The sequence below is a fragment of the Macaca mulatta genome, chromosome 2 (genome assembly GCF_049350105.2).
Source record: "Macaca mulatta isolate MMU2019108-1 chromosome 2, T2T-MMU8v2.0, whole genome shotgun sequence".
In the NCBI taxonomy this organism is placed as follows: domain Eukaryota; kingdom Metazoa; phylum Chordata; class Mammalia; order Primates; family Cercopithecidae; genus Macaca; species Macaca mulatta.
In genome coordinates this window covers 32,814,881-32,834,407 of record NC_133407.1, presented here as the reverse complement: position 1 = coordinate 32,834,407, position 19,527 = coordinate 32,814,881, and the positions used below count along the sequence as shown (strand labels likewise).

The 19,527-nt window shown below is 39.7% G+C and overlaps 1 protein-coding gene and 1 long non-coding RNA gene across 21 annotated transcripts in view; one reads left to right on the top strand and one right to left on the bottom strand.

The window, feature by feature from the left end:
* The first annotated feature begins 286 nt into the window (after positions 1-286).
* LOC114676237 (uncharacterized) lies at positions 287-9,123 on the top strand. Its single transcript, XR_003727092.2, has 2 exons — positions 287-395; positions 8,194-9,123. It is a non-coding gene; the product is annotated as an uncharacterized LOC114676237 (long non-coding RNA).
* Positions 9,124-10,135: 1,012 nt separating this feature from the next.
* ANKRD28 (ankyrin repeat domain 28) overlaps positions 10,136-19,527 on the bottom strand; it is a 191,740-nt gene continuing 182,348 nt past the window's right edge. For 11 of the 20 annotated variants that reach the window (XM_028843660.2, XM_028843659.2, XM_077991427.1 and 8 more), the window contains 2 exons: positions 18,818-18,909; positions 10,136-13,462 (listed from right to left, as the gene is read on the bottom strand). In XM_028843660.2, coding sequence (XP_028699493.1) covers positions 13,176-13,462; positions 18,818-18,909 — 379 coding nt within the window. In that variant the 3' untranslated portion in view covers positions 10,136-13,175. The remainder of the gene's footprint in view (positions 13,463-18,817; positions 18,910-19,527) is intronic. The other 9 variants (XR_013413549.1, XR_013413552.1, XR_013413550.1 and 6 more) reach the window with 2 other exon arrangements.

Below are 19,527 nucleotides of genomic sequence, written 5' to 3'. Positions count from 1 at the left end.
GAGCCATCTCAGGTTTCCCAGAGAGGGTATTATAAAAGACAGGAAGAGGAAGCTGCCAATTTCTTAAAGCTGTGGCCAGAAACAGGCACAGTGGCACTTCTGCCATATTCTATCAGTAAAGTTGCTACAGAACCCTCCGAGATTCAAGGAGAGGAAACACAGAGCCCACTCATCAGTGGGAGGAGTGTAAAAGAATTTGTGACTATTTAAAATCTACCTCAAAGTAGGCTGCTGTACTGATGTCAGTTTTTATTTATTGAGTGCTTAGCAGGCATAGTAGCTCCTTTAATCTTTCCAATAACTCTGTAAGATAGATATCTTTATTAACCCTATTTTACAGATGACGAAACTGAGACACAGAGAAGCTGATCAAGCGGCCCAATCCCCCCAGAACGGTATGTGAGCTAGGTTTTGAACATAGGCAGTTTGCACATGGGAAATTAATGAGCTAATTAGGTTATTTATTGTCATAACGTCATGTAATTATTACAGCAATGATAAGGCACATTACAAGCACTATGCAAGTAAGTAGCCTTTCCATGTTCCAGGTAAGTACCCTTCTTGGTTGGGGATGGTCCCAGCTGCTTTTTTGCTGTGGGTTCAGAAGATTGTGCCTATGGGTGAGTAATGGACTGTTCAAGGGCACCTTCCACAGGAATCTTTGTCAGTTTCTCTAGGCATGAATCTTGCAAACAATATAAAAGTCTTCAAGCAACACACACACACACACACACACACACACACAGAGAGTACCAGAAACCCAAGATCAACAGGTTGACAAAACAGTTGGAGGGGGCCAGGCGTGGTAGCTCATGCCTGTAATCCCAGCACTTTGGGAGGCTGAGGTGGGCAGATCACCTGAGGTCATGAGTTGGAGACCAGCCTGGCCAACATGACGAAAACCTGTTTCCACTAAAAATACAAAAGTTAGCTGGGCGTGGTGGTGCGCACCTGTAATTCCAGCTCCTCGAGAGGCTGAGGCAGGAGAATCGCTTGAACCGGGGAGGTGGAGATTGCATTGAGCCAAGATTGTGCCACTGCACTCCAGCCTGAGGTGACAGAGTGAGACTCCATCTAAAAAAAAAAAAAGAAAAAGAAAATGGAGGGAATTTCAGAGAGAGAATACAAGTTACACTGGTGCTCCTGTCCACAGCGTCCTATGAACACGTTACAGATGGCACAGCTAACAAAGCCCTCTTCTGCGTGGAACATGTGTTTCAGCCCCCTGAGGGCTATTACCTGGTTAGTGAGAGGATATCACTTTCCAGCATCTGTTAATTGAGTGACGCCATACTGCACCACAGGAACAATGGAATGTTTGGGTGCCATGGAAATTAGTACCAAGGCAATCTTGCCAGGCACTTGGGTATAGCCTTTGTACATGTAGCCCACTTTTATCTTGCCCAAACTTCAGACTGATTTATTTTTTAAACCAGATATTCAGAGTGAGTCAAAGCCCTTTAATCCAAGATCCCCTAACAATACAGAGAGGAAGCTGCCCTGCCCAATAGCAAGGCTGCTTGACACTTTGAGGAACTGAGCTCAGTCCTCCCAGGAAAGGCACACCTTCAATGCTACCTTATCCCTTTAGTTTGCCCTGACTCTTCTGGGAAAATGAACTGCTCTCCAATCTGTATTCAACGCATTCCTCTAGAATAGCTTATTGAGTACTTCCTATGTTACTCTCTTTCTGCAGAATACTTTTGGGAATCAACTCATTTAATTTATACCAGAACCACGGAGTCTTCCCATCCACATCTGACAGAGTTGATGAAAACTCAAGAGGTTATGTAACTTGCCAAAAATCACACAGGTTGTCCTGTCTGCCTCAAAAGTCCACAAATTTGACCACACAGCCCTGCTGCCTCCCACTGAACACAGGGGCCTATATGTATCTGTCCCCATGTCCAGTTCCCCATCAGGTTGTAAACTCCATTAGGGCTGGGGCTGGTGCTGAGTAACGCTCCCAGGACCTAGTACATTCTCAGTAAATGCTTGAATCAAGTTTGCAAAGGTTGAGCATCTCCAGGGTTCCATGGGCCCAAGAATCCTAACTCAAAATTGGTGTATCTCACACACCTTCTACTCTAGGAAGCATAATGACCTAGGGTTTCTGGTGTAGTTTGAAATCCATTGCTGTGCTTGTAATGAAGGTCATGCTTTCACACATGACTTCTCATCCATGACTGAGTGGTTGGGGGGATAACAAGGCAGACCCATGCCTGGGAAGGGGGGTACTCTAGGTCAGTGGCTCACTTTGGTTCAAAGACTCCCAAGTCTTTTGCCAAATGTTCATTAGACACACCTGGCAGGTAGGATGTTCCCACTCAACCTTTGATCTTGATCTCCTTCACTGGGGTTAGACTTGCATTGTTGTTTGACAGCTTCCCAGCCAACCCTGGCTCCATCATCTCTATTTCCTTTTACACAGGCACTTTCTCCAGTAAAATTCTTGCATGTTTAAAACTGTCTTGACATCTGCTTTTTGGAGGACCCAGACTAACAGAGTTGATATTTCAATTTTTTATTCATTTCCTTATCATTAACTTTACTTCTATTCACTCTAAGATGACCATGTAGATTAGGGAACCCAATGTCACAGCAGCAAATCCCTCTTTTCTAAGATGCCTTTCAGGAGTGTGTCCCACATACTAGGCAGTGTGCCAGGTCCTTCATATGCAGTCTTCCCTTCACTCTCCAACAGTCCTGTGAGATCAGTAGGATGACTTTCCTATTATCCTATGATAGGTCATCCTACTGATGACTGTCCTATCATTTCATGGATAGGACATCTGAGGCTCAGGGAGGTTAAATTATTTGCCCAAAGGTCACACAGCCAAAAAATGACAGTGTTCAGATTCTAGACTGTTTATTATTTCATTTAATTCTTCCCATAAACCCAGTGGAAAATATAAGCAAGAATAAGAAAAGCTAACACTTACTGGACGCTTAGGTGTCAGGCACTTCCCATATATTTCTTCATTTAATTCCCACCACAACCCCATGAGGGAGGTACTATTGTCCTCATTTCACAGACAAGAAAACTGTGGTGGGGAGAAATTAGGAGATTTGGCCAGGGTCCCCCAGCCAGGAAGTGGCAGAGCCAGAATTCCTGCTGGGACCGACTGGCTCCAAGAGCCCATGTACTCCCTCCTTCTTGCCTCCCACTCATGGCAATACTATCCCAGCCATACGGAAAGGTGCTTTACCTTGGCTGCTGTTCATGTGGTTTTGTCTGCATCCATTGCTACTCATGAAGGGAATTACAACTCAGGAAAACTGACCTTTTCCACGTCGGATTCGACTCCAGACGCAGGTCTAGCCTTGTTTCGGAACCCTCTGCTTTTCATTTCATTTGAATCCATATTAAAACATAATAGCCTGCATATTCAATATCTTACGATTGAACACTAAGAAGCCACCAAGGATCATATTTATTGTGTTTATATTTATATACAATGTGTTGACATAGAAATTTACAGCAAGTAAAAAAGTTACAAACTGGACATATGACTCCATTTAAAAATGACATATTCATAGTTGTAGATTTGGAAAATATAAAACCAACTTCTGTGTTTACGATCTCTTAGTGGTACGTTTACAGGTGGTTTTGTTTAAAGTATCATACAGAGTAACTTTGCTCTTCTAAAAATCCTCTGTTCTTTGCCTATTCCTTTCCTCCCTCATATCCCCTGGCAACCACTGATCTTTTCACTGTCCCCATAGTTTTGCCTTTTCCAGCATGCCGTATTAAATTCCCAGGAGTAGGATTGCTGGATCATATGGTTTAAGTGTGTTTAGTTTTGTAAGAAACTACCAAAATGTTTTCCAAAGTGGCTGAGCCATTTTGCATTCCCACCAGTAATGAATGAGTTCCTCCAAGTGGGCATGGTGGGTCATGTCTGTAATCCCAGCACTTTGGAAGGCTGAGGGGGACAGATCACTTGAGGTCAGGAATTTGAGACCAGCCTGGCCAACATGGTGAAACCCTGTCTCTACTAAAAATACAAAAATTAGCCAGGCGTGGTGGCACACACCTGTAATCCCAGCTACTCAGGAGGCTGAGGCGGGAGAATTGCTTAAACCCGGGAGGTGGAGACTGCAGTGGGATGAGATCATGCCACTGCACTTCAGACTGGGCAACAGAGCCAGACTCTGTCTCAAATAAAAAAAAAAAAAAAAGAAAGAAAAAGAAAAAGAAGAGCTCCTCCACATCCACACTAGCATTTGTGTTGTCAGTGTTCTGAATTTCCACCATTCTAATTAGTGTGTTGTGGTATCTCATTTTGTTTCCCTGATGAGATATGTGGAACATTTTTTCATATGCTTGTTTGCCATCTGTATCTTCTTTGGTGAGATGCCTGTTAAGGTTTTTGGTCCAATTTTAAAAGTTGGTTGTGTTCTTATTTGTGAGTTTTAAGGGTTCTTTGTATATTTTGGATAATATTTCTTTTTCCGTCTTTTACAATTTTTTCCTCCCAGTCTATGGCTTGCCTTTTCATTCTGTGACAGTGTCTCACAGAGCAGAAATTTTAAAATTGTAATGAAGTCTAGCTTATCATTTTTTTTTTCCATGGGTGGTGCCTTTGGTGTTATATCTAAAAAGTCATTGCCAAACCCAAGGTCAGGTAGATTTTCTCCTAAGAGTTTTATAGTTTTGCATTTTACATTTAGGTCTGTGATCCATTTTGTTAATTCTTGGGAAGGATGTAAGATCTGTGTCTAGTTTCACTTTTTGCTTGTAGTTGTCTTGTTCCAGCACCATTTGTTGAAAATACTGTCTTCACTCCGTCACATTGCCTTTGCTCCTTTGTCAAAGATCAGTTAACTATATTCATGTGGATCTATTTCTGGGTTCTCTATCTGTTCCACTGATCTGTCCATTCTTTGACCAATACCACAGTCTTGATTACTGTAGTTTTATAGTATGGGTAGTGTACATTGTGTAGTGTAAGTCCTCCAATTTTGTCTCCTTCAATATCATGTTGGCTATTCTTGGCTTTTGCCTCTCCATTTAAACTTTAAAATCAGTTTGTTGATACCTACAGAATAACTTGCTGGGATTTTAACTGAGATTGCACTGAATCTATAAAGTTGGCAAGAACTGACATCTTAATAATAGAGTCTTTTTATTCATGAATGTACTATCTCTGCATTTATTTTTTCTTTGATTTCTTCCAATAGAGTTTTGGAGTTTTCTTCCTATAGACCTTATACATTTTTACAAGTTTTATACCTATGTAGTTCGTATGTTGGGTACAAATATAAACAGTATTGTGTTTTAAATGTCATTCTCTATTCACTGCTGGCATATGAGAAAGTAATTGATTTTTGTATATGAACCTTGTATCTTGCAATACTGGTATAATTACTTATTAGTTCCAGCTTTTAAAATTCATTCTGATTTTCTACATAAATGGTCGTGTCATTTGTGAAAACGTTTTACTTCTTCCCTTCTAACCTGCATACTTTTTATTTCCTTTTCTTGTCTTACTGCATTAGCTAAAACTTCCAGTATGATGCTGAAAAGCAGTGGTGAAGGGGGCCATCCATGTTTTGCTCCTTAGAGTGCAGTGGCATGATCATGGCTCATTGTAGCTTGACTGCCTGTGCTCAAGCAATCCTTCCACCTCACCCACCTGAGCAGCTGGAACTACAGTTGTGTGCCACCACGCCTGGCTAATTTTTGTATTTTTTGTAGAGACAGGGTTTCATCATATTGCCCAGGTTGGAGCTTTTTTTTTAAATTATTATTATTATTATTTTTATAGATGCTCTTTATCCAGTTGAGGAAGTTCCCATGTTTTCCTAGTTTACTGAGAATTATTTTCATGATTGTGTTGTATCTTGTTAGTATTTTGATTTGCTGAGAATTACTGCATCTATGTTCATGAGAAATATTGGCTTACAGTTTTTTGTTTTTGTTTTTTTTTTTTGAGACGGAGTTTCACTCTTGTTGTCCACGCTGGAGTGCAATGGTGTGATCTTGGCTCACTGAAACCTCCACCTCCCAGGTTCAAGTGATTCTCATGCCTCAGCCTCCCAAGTAGCTGGATTACAGGCATGCACCGCCATGCCCAGCTAATTTTTATTAGTAGTAAAAACAGGGTTTCTCCATGTTGGTCATGGCCGGTCTCAAACTCCTGACCTCAGGTGATCCGCCTGCCTTGGCTTCCCAAAGTGCTGCAATTACAGGCGTGAGCCACTGCGCCTGGCCTACAGTCTTTTTATAATCTTTGGTTTTGAAATTGAAGTAATGCTGGCCTCCTTGACTGAGTTAGGATATATTCTTTCTGCTTCTATCTCTGGAAAACACTGTAGAGAATTGGTATAATTTCACCCTGCGTGTTCAGTAGAATTCACCAGTGAATCCATCTGGGTCTGGTGCTTTCTGTTTTGGAAGGTTATTATTGATTCAGTTTCCCTAATAGATATAGGTCCATTCAGATATAGGCCTATTTCTTCTTGTGTACGTTTTGGCAAATTGTCTTTTAAGGTCCATCTAGGTTATCAAATTTGTTGGCATGAAGTTGTTCATGATATTCCTTTATTATCCTTTAAATGTCTATGGGCTCTTTATTGAAGTTGCTTCTCATTTCTGGTATTAGTTGTGTCCTTTTTTTCCCCCCTTAGCTTGGCTAGAGTTTTACTGATGTTATTAATCTTAAAAAAAAAAAAAACTTTTGGTTTTGTTGAGTTTCTCTACTGAAATACTTCTTCTTCAATATCATTGATTTCTACTCTTAATTCTTGTCTTCTGCTTGCTTTGGATTTGCTTTTCTTTCTCTAGTTTCCTAAAGTGAACACATACATGATTGATTTTAGAACTTTTTTTTTTGAGACAGAGTATCACTCTTGTTGCCCAGGCTAGAGTGCAATGGTGCGATCTCAGTTCACTGAAACCTCCGCCTCCCAGGTTCAAGTGATTCTCCTGCTTCAGCCTCCCAAGTAGCTGGGATTACAGGCGCCCGCCACCACACCTGGCTAAGTTTTGTATTTTTAGTAGAGAGGGGGTTTTGCCATGTTGGCCAGGCTGGTCTCAATGTTCACTAGATCCAGCTGGTTGATGGTGTTAAGTACAACAATGTCCTTGTTGATTTTCTGCCTGCTAGTTCTGTCCATTAGTGATAAAGGGGGTGTTGAAGTCTCCAACTATGAGAGTGGATTCATCTATTTCTCATTGCAGTTCTACTGGTTTTTGCCTCACATACTTTGATACTCTGTTGTTAAGTGCATTGGTCAAATAATTGAGAATGAGGTTTTGAAAGAGCTCTAGCTTTGTTTTGTTCCTTCTGGTGGCTGCTAGGCTGCAACAGGAATGTGGGCTGTAGTTTTCAGGGCTTCTACAGCTGGACAGCGAAAAAGGCGACGAATCCAAGTTAAAACATGACCAAGACTGTTGTCCTTAGGTAGATTTAGTAGTTTTTCTTAAATTAAATGCTCTTGAGGTTGCTGACAGCCTTTAATTTTCAGACTTCTGTAACAGTCAATTCTGAGAAATTTTGCCAGTTTTATCACGGCTCTTATGAAGAAGCTAATTTTCGGAGCTCATTACTCTTGCCATTTTCACTGACATCATTTAGCAAAAGCTTTTCGACCATTTGGGCTTTAAAGATGAAAATTTATGTTGGCTTCCATGAAGGGATTAAAAAAAAAGATGAAAATTTAGTTTTCCTTAAAGAAGGGTAAAGAGATAGAAATATAAGATTAAATTACTATTTTTTTTCAATGAAAACACATGGACACAAAGAGGGGAACAGACACTAGGGCCTACTTGAGGGTGAAAGGTGGCAAGAGTAAGATGTTCAAAAAACTACCTATTACCTGGGTGATGAAATTATCTGTACACTAACCCCCTGTGGCATGCAGTTAACTTATATAACAAACCTGCATGTTCCCTTGATCCTAAAATGTTTTAAAAAACTAGTTTCAAATTACAGAAATATTTCAACCTGTATTTCAATTCTAATTAAGATAGTAGACAGATAAGAGTCATACGGGAAAGGGGAATGAGACAACCACAAGGAAATGAAAAGTAACACAAAAAGAGGAATGAAGCAGAGAGATGGAGACATTTTTTAAGTGCTGGAGATGGAGAGATGATAGAGAACTGATCTAGAATGGAGAGCACTAGATATCAGCATTTTTTGTCTTAAAAGTAGTCACTAGCCAAACTTTCCTATCTTGTTTCAGATTAGGTTGTACTTTGAAAGGGATGAACACAGCAACACACCAGAGAGGGGCCCGGTGCTACATTCTTCTGGAGACTGAGGTAGGGAAGAGGTCGGTTTTCTACCTTTGGAAAAGAGCAGATCCAACAACCAACCAATCAGCAGCACTGCCAAGCAAGAACTTTCCAACTCAAAACACATGTTTGCTGCCCAGTTTTATATCTGGACTACTCACACTCTAAGGGTACCACAAAAAGGGAAGGAACAGGAATAAAGGAAAGGCTACCAAGCATACCCATGGAAAAGCTGAAAACAGCACAAATCGGTTGACATCATTTTGGCCTGACTGTGGAAATGGAACCCAAACTATCCTCCCCAAAATGGCAGAGAATACTGCCCCATCCCACTGAGGTAGGGGTTGGCCACATGATTTGTTATGGCCAGTGGAGTGCTGGCAGATGTGATGCACGCAGAAGGCACAAACCATACTTGTGTGGTTGGGCTTGCCTTCTTATGCTTCTACCATCAGTGTGGAAACTTCTGTATAACTTTTGTATTTTAGCCCAGGCCCAAGGATGAACATAGATGGAGCAGGTGGAAACACAACTCATAGCAGGTGGTAAAGCCCAGCCAGAGACCCAGCTTGAAGCAGTCACCCACACAAGCTGATGTCAGCCAATCTGCAGAGGCATGAATAAGAATGATTATTTTAAGCAACTGAGATTTGGGGTGGTTAGGTGGCAACAGCATCTGAAATATTAAGTAGACATCATTCTTTTAGGATCCACTCCTGAGGTCAAACTATGTTACCTCCCCCTTTACTGCTGTATGCCAAGAGCCTAGCACAGTTCCTGGCACATAGCAGGTGTTCAATAAATACCTGTTGCAGTCAGATTTACGTGTTTCTTCTAAAAATAGCAATCTAGGAGAATAAAACTGAGAACTTACATAATTAAGTGTTCAGTGTGTGTCACAACTTCAAAATCAACAATTTCAACAAAGACCAGATTGCATGTCAGCAGTCATTAGGGGGTTAAGAGCACTGACTATAGACATGACTGCCTGGATTTGAATCTAGGCTTCACAAATTACCAGCCAGGTGACCTTGGGCCAACACTACTTCATCTCCCTCTCTTTCCTCATCTGTTAAATGGTGCTATAAATAGTATCTACCACATGGAACAGTTGTGTGGATTAAGAGATAATTTATTTCAAGTACTTACAACCTTGCCCAGTACATGATAAATGCTGCATAGGCATTTTCTATTATTACCTGCATAAAGACCATTTTAAGAAAGGTTATTAAAGCCCTCTTCACCTGTTCCTCTCATCACCTATTTATATCCATTTGTTCTCACTTCTGTTATCTAATCTTGTACATGTTTCCAATTAGCTCTTTTGTACATTTTCATCATCTTTCTATGCTCAGGATTGCTAAGTGCCAATATCTACTCTATCCCAAAGCGCCCCTCCGCCAACTCCACCAACTATTTAAAGAACTGCTGATTTTGTTCTTTTCACACAGGGTATCATTTGCCCCCTTCTCCATCTGTTCAAATCTGATTCTCAATGTCCGGACCTAGTCTTCCATGATGCCTGTTCTGATCTTCCCTCCCAATGTGATCTTAATCTGTACCTTTTATCAATTCATCTCTACCTCAATTACACTTTTATTACTTTCTACTTATACCTTTCCACAATGAAATTAATTGTAAGCTCCTAAAGGACAAGATCACAATTTCTTGGTTTTCTGCCCATTCCTACTGCCAAGTATACAGCTGGCAAGCAATATTTGTTGAATAAATATATTTGAAAATCCCATATAGATAGGTTCATGTAAAGTCTAAATCAGCTTTGCTAAAAAGTCATTTTTTTTTTTCTTAAAAAAAGAAAAAAAATTGTCAATTCAATGCTAGACAGTTTAAGGGAAAAGAAGTTTGCATGTAAAAGAGACAGACACTTGATTTATTGCATTAAAAAACTTTATTTCTTTTAAAAGGTCCAATATAAGCCAAATTAACCCCAAAATTTACAGCTACACTTTGAGATCTCCTGAACTAAATGGCACTGTTTGAGATGAGTGTCTTGTTAAAGGAGGTCATTTGCTATTACCACCATTTCACCCAAAGTAGTTCTAGAGCAGAAGCTGGTATTATAATACACATCAGATATTTCAGGTGTCATCTTTTATGCATAAGTTAAAGAAAGCAAACAGGCTTTTCTACTCTGTGTGAGGATAAGAAACACTACAGAACAGGGCCTGAATGCTTTAGATATACAAGGTGTAACCATAAAGGAAATTTCTACGGCACTGTGTTCATTCATTCAAGTAGTTCATGTACTTATTCCAACAATACCAGTGTAGTTCAAATACCATTTGAGACAGTACTTTGGGGTTTCCCTTCATTGGGTGCAGACCAAAGGAAGTGGTTAAGCTGGGGGGCAGACTCTCACAGATGGATTACAAAAGTAATGAAATAGTTTTCTTAGTGGGGTGGCATTCGCAAGAACTACCTTAATGTTTTTGGTAACAGCATCATTTACATATAAGTGATGCACGATAGAAGTTCTGGTATATGTGATAAATTAAAAACAGCTTGTCACTTTATAGCCACACCTTGGATTTCATTAGATGTGGTAAATCTAATAGTGTGTCAAATGAGTCCTTCTGGAAATAACTTCAGCAGAGAAATCAAACAGCCTGTAAAAGAGAAGACATGGCAGAATGTGCGAGATTCATCCTTCCAACATTCTCAGGGTTCTCTTGGAGGACAGACCCGGGCCCAAAGACAGAAGTTACCGGGAGGGAGGCTTCAACTCCATCTAAGGAAGACCTTTCTAACAGTTAGAGCTGCTCAACAACTGAATGGACTGCTTGGTGAGGTAGAGTCACTTGGAAGTGTTCAAGGTGGAAAGATCACCCTTGTAGAAGGGACTCCTGCATTTGTTAAGAGGTTAGAGAGTGGATGAACCTCAGGTCTCTTTCAATTCTGAGATTCTAGAAAATTCCCTCAGGGAATTCAGAAGAGAATTCCTAAAAGGAAAGAGAAAGCACACATATGTATACTTTTAGAATCTGCTTGAATTTTCTTTTTTCTTTTTTTTTTCAAAAGGTACAATAGAAAATGTAGTCCACTGCCATTAAAATGCATATTCACCTTCCTACTACTAATAATTAGGAAGGGTTCATTATGACTTCTTTATATTATAAAGAAAAGATGGGGGATTAGACTTATAATTTCTGTAAATATTTTAGAAAAAATGCTTAAAATCTAGTAGTCAATGCCCTAGAAACTTTATAGATTTGTAGATAATATGCACAGATACAAATACATTATTCATTAAATACAACTCACATCTGTGTTTTATTATACTCTAAAATATACAGGAATCTTGATGTACTGAAAGAGTGCAAGTAAATACAGTATTCAAGCAGTCACTATTTCTATGTACATGCTCATTAATTCTTCAAAAAACCCACAAAATTATCAAATAGATCAAAATACTGTTCTGTGTTTTCACACTTTATATTCAGAAAAACCAGCTGATAATTTACAATGTCATAAAGTTTCCAGTTTCACAATACAAAAAGGATAAAATGAAATTGGGTATCATTTTGTTGCAATTTATAGAACTTTACCCATACCTGTAAGACCCTCAATGTTTATGAAATCATTTTCACTGGGAAAGTGACAGTTACAGTAAAAGCAGAACCACACAAATATTTATTTAAAGCTGAAATATCAGCCTTCTCTCTCTCTTTTGCTATTTGAAAGTAGTCTTCAATTTGGCAGGCAACTGCTTCTCTCTCCAAATAGTAACAGGTTACAAACATGCTACTTTAAATATGAATAGGACCTAAGGCTTTAGTATTTTAAATCTTGCCCAATACAGAAATGCCTTCCAAGAGACTTAGTGATGTTTAATTTATGAACAACAAGGAAGTATTTTCCTTTTGATTATTCACTTTTTCAAAACTCATAGATCAGAATAAACATAAAAAATCCCCCAACCCAAGGTGGGGACACAAAAGTAACCTAAGCGACTAAGGTGTGCCATTCAAAGTAGAGAGGTTGAAGACTCCATACCCCAGAACCACTTAGCTGCAATAGGGTGAAATAATCTACTTTTCGATTTCATGAATTTTTTTTTTTTTGGAAATTCTTTACATTTTTAAACAAAAATAGTACTATTTTAAACCCAAACCATTCAAAACAGGGCAACAGCCTGACCCCAATCCATCTCAATGTCTATGTCACAAGTATTTTCACCCGTATTGCACCCAGTCAGCTGGTTTTAAATTCTAATAGTATAAAAATTGGAAATTTGAAATATTTATGTAAAAGAAAAAAATGTAAAAATACATCTGCTTTCTCTCATGGTTTAATACAGCATTGGAAGGCTTTCAGATATTTTCTTAAAAAAAAAAAAAAACAACTCAACATTTAAAACCAAATCTCAGCTTCATTTCCAGAAATATTGCAGTTTGGTTTAGGTAATGTTTCATTTCATCTACTCCAGTTCCCACAAAATGGCATTTTATTAAAAAAACCTTTCAGTTATTTGGTCCTTTTGCAATTTGCTGTGCACATAATGCCTACTACCAAACTTTTATTGCCTTTAAATTTAGTTGTAATTTTATTGATAAAATTTAAATCTAGTGTCTTTATGTCTTCTGTTACAATAGTGTTGCTTGTGTAAGCAGGTTAGAGTGCACAGTGTCCCCAATTATTCCTGGCACTGCAAAACCAAATTAAACAATTCCACAAAGAACTCTGACATCAACGTGTTTTCCTCAGTCAAGTCTATTTCAAGATTCTAGAAGTTCCTTTTGTAAAACTTGCCTTTAAAACTCTTCCTCCTAATGTCATCACATCTCTTAACACTGGCTCACTGTGCGATCTTTCCTCTTAGGTTGAATTTCTACGTGAATATCAAAGTGCCTTTTTCCTGAAAAAGCACAGTTTGAAGCTTTACTGTGAGAACTCCCTCCTCCTCAGCCTCTCAGTAGGTCTCAGAATCGGAGTCGTTGAGCTCATCCACGTCAGTGTATAAGTACTCCTGTTCCCCGCCAATGTTATTGAAACTGCAATAGGAGCTAGGTTCATTCCTCATGATGGGCAAAGCTTCAAAGCTGACTGTTTTTGAGGTGTTGGTATAACGGTTAATGGCATTGAATGTCAAGGATGATAAAGGACTACTTGATGAGACAGGCATCATGGTGGCCAAAATGAGAGCCAGGCAATCAGCCACATCCTTATTGGGAGCACAGGCCAAAGCTGGGGTATAGCCTAGAATTAAAGATAAAATTTAAAAATCAAGCATCCTGAGACATATTTCAGCAAAGATAAGGAAATAAGCCTAAAGTACTTCAACTTTAGACATATTTTACATTACGTAGCTTATAATAAATTGCTGTAACCAGCATGATTTACAAGTTTCTATTAAGTAGAAAAAGAATAGCCATAGAAACCTAGGGTGGAAGGAGACGTTAGACTAGACAACAGAATAGGAAACAGGCCCTGAGAAGAACGACTTCCCCAAGATTTCACAACTTATCCGTATCCATCTGAATTCACAGAAGAAACTGGGCTAGAATAAGAAAACCACCACAGATCAGTGAATCTTCTTTCAGGATGGTAAGCAGAGATTTAATGTTAATTTGTAGTTTTATCAGTGTCAAGATAAGAAAAAATAAAAAAATTTAATTTGTAGTTATGTAAGGAAGCTTTTTGACGCTAAGAAATCTAAATGTGTATAACTTCATGGATCCGCCACAGGGCAGGTGCTCAGAAGATAGGTGTTGAACGAATGACACTTGGTTGTCAATTTAACTTTTCTCTTGGGGTCATAGTCTCTTGAAGACAAACTAAACAGATGAACTTTAAAAACTACTAAATCAAAACAAATATTTCCTTTGTAAATATTCTTTTTTAAGCAGAAGACAACTGACCTTAGTCATAAGTTACCACAAAGTGTCAACACAGCAAACCAAGGAGGAAACATTTGGTACCTCAGTTGGTACAACACTCAGTCTTGAGGATGGAGTGGGAGAAAAGTGAGAATAGTGTGATGCCAGGCTTCAATTATACCACATGGAACTTTAATAGTTTATCACAAAACATACATTTGTATAACCACCACACAGGTTAAGAAAGAGAACACTACCAGCATACCAGAGGCCTCCATATATCCTCTACCCAATCATTATACCTTTCTTCTTCCACAATGGTAACTACTACCCTGGCTTATGGGGTAGTAATTTCCTTGCTTTCAACTTGGAGTCATAAACACTATAGCTTTTTTTTTTTTTTTTTTTGAGACAGAGTCTTACTCGGTCACCCAGGCTGGAGTGCAGTGGTACAAACTTGGCTCACTGCAACCTCTACCTCCCAGGTTCAAGTGATTCACCTGCCTCAGCCTCCAGAGTAGCTGGGATTACAGGTGTGTGCTACCACACCCAGCTAATTTTTTATATTTTTAGTAGAGATGGGGTTTCACTATGTCGGCCAGGCTGGTCTCAAACTTCTGGCCTCAAGTGATCTGCCTGTCTCAGCCTCCCAAATGCTGGGATTACAGATGTGAGCCACCTTACCCAGCCTACAGTTTAGTTTTGAGTTTTTAAAAAACTTAATATAAATGGAATCATATAGTATGTATTATTTCATATCTGGCTTTTTTGTGTTGCATTATGTGAGATTTATCAATATTATATGTAACTGTAGTTGGTTCATTTTCATTGTTATACAGTATTTCACTGTGCGATTATACTATGGTTTAGTTACACATTTCAACTATTGGGCATCTGGTTGCTTCCAGTCTCCCACCTATTTTCATCTATGCTATATTAGCCTTGATAAAGAAAGGATTTATTTATTTATTTATTTATTTTGAGACAGGGTCTTGGTTCTGTCACCCAGGCTGGAGTGCAGTGTGATGATCATGCTCACTGCACCCTCAACCTCTGGGCTCAAGTGATCCTCCCACCTCAGCCTCCTGAGTAGCTGGGACTATAGGCACATGCCATGCCTGGCTAATTTTTAAAATTTTTTTGTAGATACAGGGTCTCGCTTTGTTGCCCAGGCTGGTCTCAAACTGCTGGCTTTAACCGATCTTCCTGCCTCTGCCTCCCAAAATGCTGTGATTACAGTAGTAAGCCACTGTGCCCAGTCACAAAAAGTAATTTTTTTCCCCCTTTGTAAAGTTCCCATTTTGTCAAGGGTCAAAGAGAACAACTGATGTCCTTCCAAGTTTGGCAGCAGTGGCTGAAGGCTGTCTGTACTTTTAATTAAATTTTATTTGTCCAAAGTAGCTAGGGGAGTGCTTCACTGCCCACGTTTCCTTCAAGGGTTCTTCTAAAGGTGCCTGCTGCTATTGTTCCAGCTGCTGGCAGGCAGAACAACCCATTACATAGGCCAGGATGCCTTGGATGATAGTGGGGGTGGGGAAAGAAGCATGTTTCATGTGTGTTTTCTAGTCAGAATATGACTAAAAATAGGCTCCTCTCCTCTGCATGGGAGTTATTTTTTGAAACGAAGTCTCGCTCTGTCACCCAGGCTAGAGTACAGTGGCGTGATCTCGGCACACTGCAACCTCTGCCTCCTGGGTTCAAGCGATTCTCCTGCCTCAGCCTCCCAAGTAGCTGGGATTACAGGTACGTGCCACCACACCTGGTTAATTTTTGTAGTTTTAGTAGAGACGGGGTTTCGCCATGTTGGCGGGGCTGGTCTCAAACTCCTGACCTCAGCTGATCCACCCGCCTTGGCCTCCCAAAGTGCTGGGATCACAGGCATGGGCCACTGTGCCCGGCCAGTTATATCTCTTAACATGCCACTTTCTTTGCTTAGAAAGTTCCTTCCCCACTTTCTCCTTATCCTTTGGATTTTGGCTTAGCAGTCACATTTTTTTGGGATGCCTTCTCTGATCCTGCAAGAAAGGATTTGAAGACCCTCTTAAGTACTCTCATAGCATTCTATGCTTATTCCAATTAAACTATTTTAAGTGCATCATTAATAGCCTGTTTACACTCTTATCTCCAAGGGAGTAGACTATGTCTTATTTTACACTGTATCCTCAGAAGTTAGTACGGTGCTTGGCATAATCACTCAGGCAGCAAATATTCACTCATGCAGCAAATATTCACTGAGCCTCCACTTGCTCAGGCACTATTCAGAACACTAAGAATATATCAGTGAATGCAACTGATAAAGATTTCACTGTTCTTGTGGAGCTTACATTCACTTTAGTGGGGAAGACACACAATCAACATAATAAACAATATGTTAAAAGCTTTATGTAAAAAAAGAGGAAAGAGTGAAGCAGGTTAACAAGGACTGAGAATGCCGTGGTAGGAGTATCTAGCAAGTTGTAGTACAGAGTAGTTAGAATATGCTTCATTGAGAAGATGAAAGTGGAGCTAAGATTTGAAACAGGTGACGGATTTAGTCATGGGATGTTTGGGGACAGAGTGTTCAGGCAGAGTAAACAGTCAGAATGAAGATCACAATGCATGTATAACCCTGCTGTGGAGGGGCTGGCATTGCAGAATCAAGTAGAGAAAGGAGAAGACTAGGAAACAGTATCAGAAAGGTGACGAGGTGGAGGACACATCATATAGGGCCTAGTAAAGTCATTTTAAGAACTATGAATGGGGCCAGGTGGAGCACTCTGGGAGGCCGAGGTGGGGGGATTGCTTGAGGCCAGGAGTTCAAGACCAGCCTGGACAATATAGTGAGAGTCTATCACCACAAAAAATAAATTAGCTGGGCATGGTGGTGCATACTTGTAGTGCTAGCTACTTGGGAGGCTGAGGTGAGAGGTTCTCTTGAGCCCAGGAGTTCAAGGTTACAATCAGCTATGATCTACCACTGTACTCCAGTCTGGGCAACAGAGTGAGACCCTGTCTCTTTACAAAACAAAACAATACAAAACCAAACCGAACCGAAATTCAAGAGTAACATGTTCTCATATACTTTAAAAGGATCCAGGACAGGCTGGTAGCAATAAATAAAAAAGTGGGCATATTTTAAATCTACTTTAGAGGTGGAGTCAATAGTGTATGCTGATGGACTATACACTGGGTATGAGTGAGAGGAATCAAGGATGACTCTAGGGGTTTTGCCCTGAGCAATTATAAGAATAAGAATTGTCTTCAATGGAGATCATGATGTTGTGGGGAGAGTAGGTCTGGCAAGGGGAGTGGAAAAGGATCAACCATTCAGTTCTGGACTTTCTAGGTTTAAGTTGTTTATCAGATATCCACATGGATATGTCAGTTAGGCACGTGGATATACAGAGACTATGAGAAGTCTGGGTTGGAGATACAAATCTGGGAATTCTCAGCATATAGGTAGTATTTAAAACCAAAGGAATTGATGAGAGCACTAGGGAGTCAATGTAGATAGAGAAAGCAAAAAGAATGAAGGACTGAGTCCCAGAAGGAAAGAAGGGAGAAATTTTGTAAAAGAAATTAAGAAAGAATAACTAGTAATGTGGAAGGAAATCCAAGGAAGTGTGGGGTTCAAAAACCAGAGTAAACAAAATTTATCAAAGGAAACAAGTAATCAGTTATGTCAAAAGCTGATTTATCAAGTAAAATGAGAGCTAAGTAGTAGTAAACATAGTAGAAGTCATAGGTGGTTTTGATGAGAATAGTTTTGTTATGTGTAGGGGTGAGGGGAGAAGGCCTGACTACAGGGAAATTAAAAGAGAATGGAAGAATGAGGCCAGACACTGTGGCTCACACCTGCAATCCCAGCACTTTGGGAAGCTGAGGTGGGCGGATCACCTGAGGTCAGGAGTGTGAGACCAGCCTGGCCAACATGGTGAAACCCCGTCTCTACTAAAAATACAAAATTTAGCCAGGCATAGTGGCAGGTGCCTGTAATCCCAGCTACCTGGGGAGGCTGAGGCTTGAGAATTGCTTGAAACCAGGAGGCAGAGGTTGCAGTAAGCTGAGATCACGCCACTGCACTTCAGCCTGGGCAACAGAGGTAGACTCCATCTCAAAAACAAAAAACAACACAACAACAACAACAACAACAACAAAAGAATGGAAGAATGAGAGGTGAATACTGGGGACAGCAAGATAATAGTTTCGCTGCAAAGGGGAACAGAAATATGGCAGCAGCTGGCAAGAGTAGTGAGATTTATAAATTGTTTTTTAAAGATGAGGGAACTAGTGTTTATATACTGAAGAATAATACAGGAAGAGAGTGAAAAATTGTTACCGCAGGACATAAAAGAGAACTGTCAAAGTGACATTATGAAGTAGGCAAAAGGGGACAGGATCTCGTGCATGAGTAGAAGCACTGACTTTAAATAAGAATATAGCACTTAATTAGGATCTTAATAATATTTGCTGAAAGAACAAAATCTTTGGCTACTAAAACAACAGAAAGTGGCAAGTATAAACAGTAAATACTAACTTTGCTATAACAGATGATACAGGAATTCAGAAGTACATCTGTTAGAAAACTTTTCCTATTTCTTTTGCCCTTATTCCTTTGCTGCAAACTACTATTCATTATTCACTTTAGCTCTCCTCTTTGACTAATAAAAAATATCCAAGTTTATTTCTCTTCAAATATGGATCATCAAAAGATAAAAGCTCTAGGTTAAGGGAAGACAATATAGAACCAACTTACCATTTTCATCTACTGCAAGCACACTTGCTCCTTTTCCCAAAAGTTCCTGAACCACCATTGTTAGCCCATTTCGGGCAGCAACATGCAGAGGTCTAGGGGAAAAAACATGATACATGTACACACACACACCTGGCTGCCAAAGAGCATTTTTGTCAACTTGTGAAGACCAAGAGGTACAAACTTGAGGCACCTAGTCCTAATAACAAAGATGGGGGTAGGGAGAGCAGAACCTCTGTGCAATGCACTGTCACACCTTGTCAACGTGTAGCTCAACATCAAGCTCAGCCATAGGTCCCATCGACAGTCCCTACCTTCACCCAATCCTTTTGTTACTTTTCTTCTCAGACTCAATGTTTAAAATAATTTTACCATTGAAATTGCATTCCTCCATTGTTAAGGAATGAGGCTGGTAAAGACATAGACTATATATTAAAAACTGTAAACTGCAGTAGCATAAATTCTAATAGGTTTTGAAAACAGCTTACAAGCATCATGACTAATTTTTGGACTTTCAAGGGATCTGACTAATCCCAGAATGGGCAACAATATTCTAAGATTTTTATCTTTACTAAACCTCAAAATGGAATAGTAAAGGACAATGAGAGACACTGATGTAAGATTTCTGTCAGTCAATCTGGAGGTTGGCTGCTCACATTATTAAAAAGTCTGATTCTTTCAGAAACTTTATTTGCTTACAGACACACATAAAG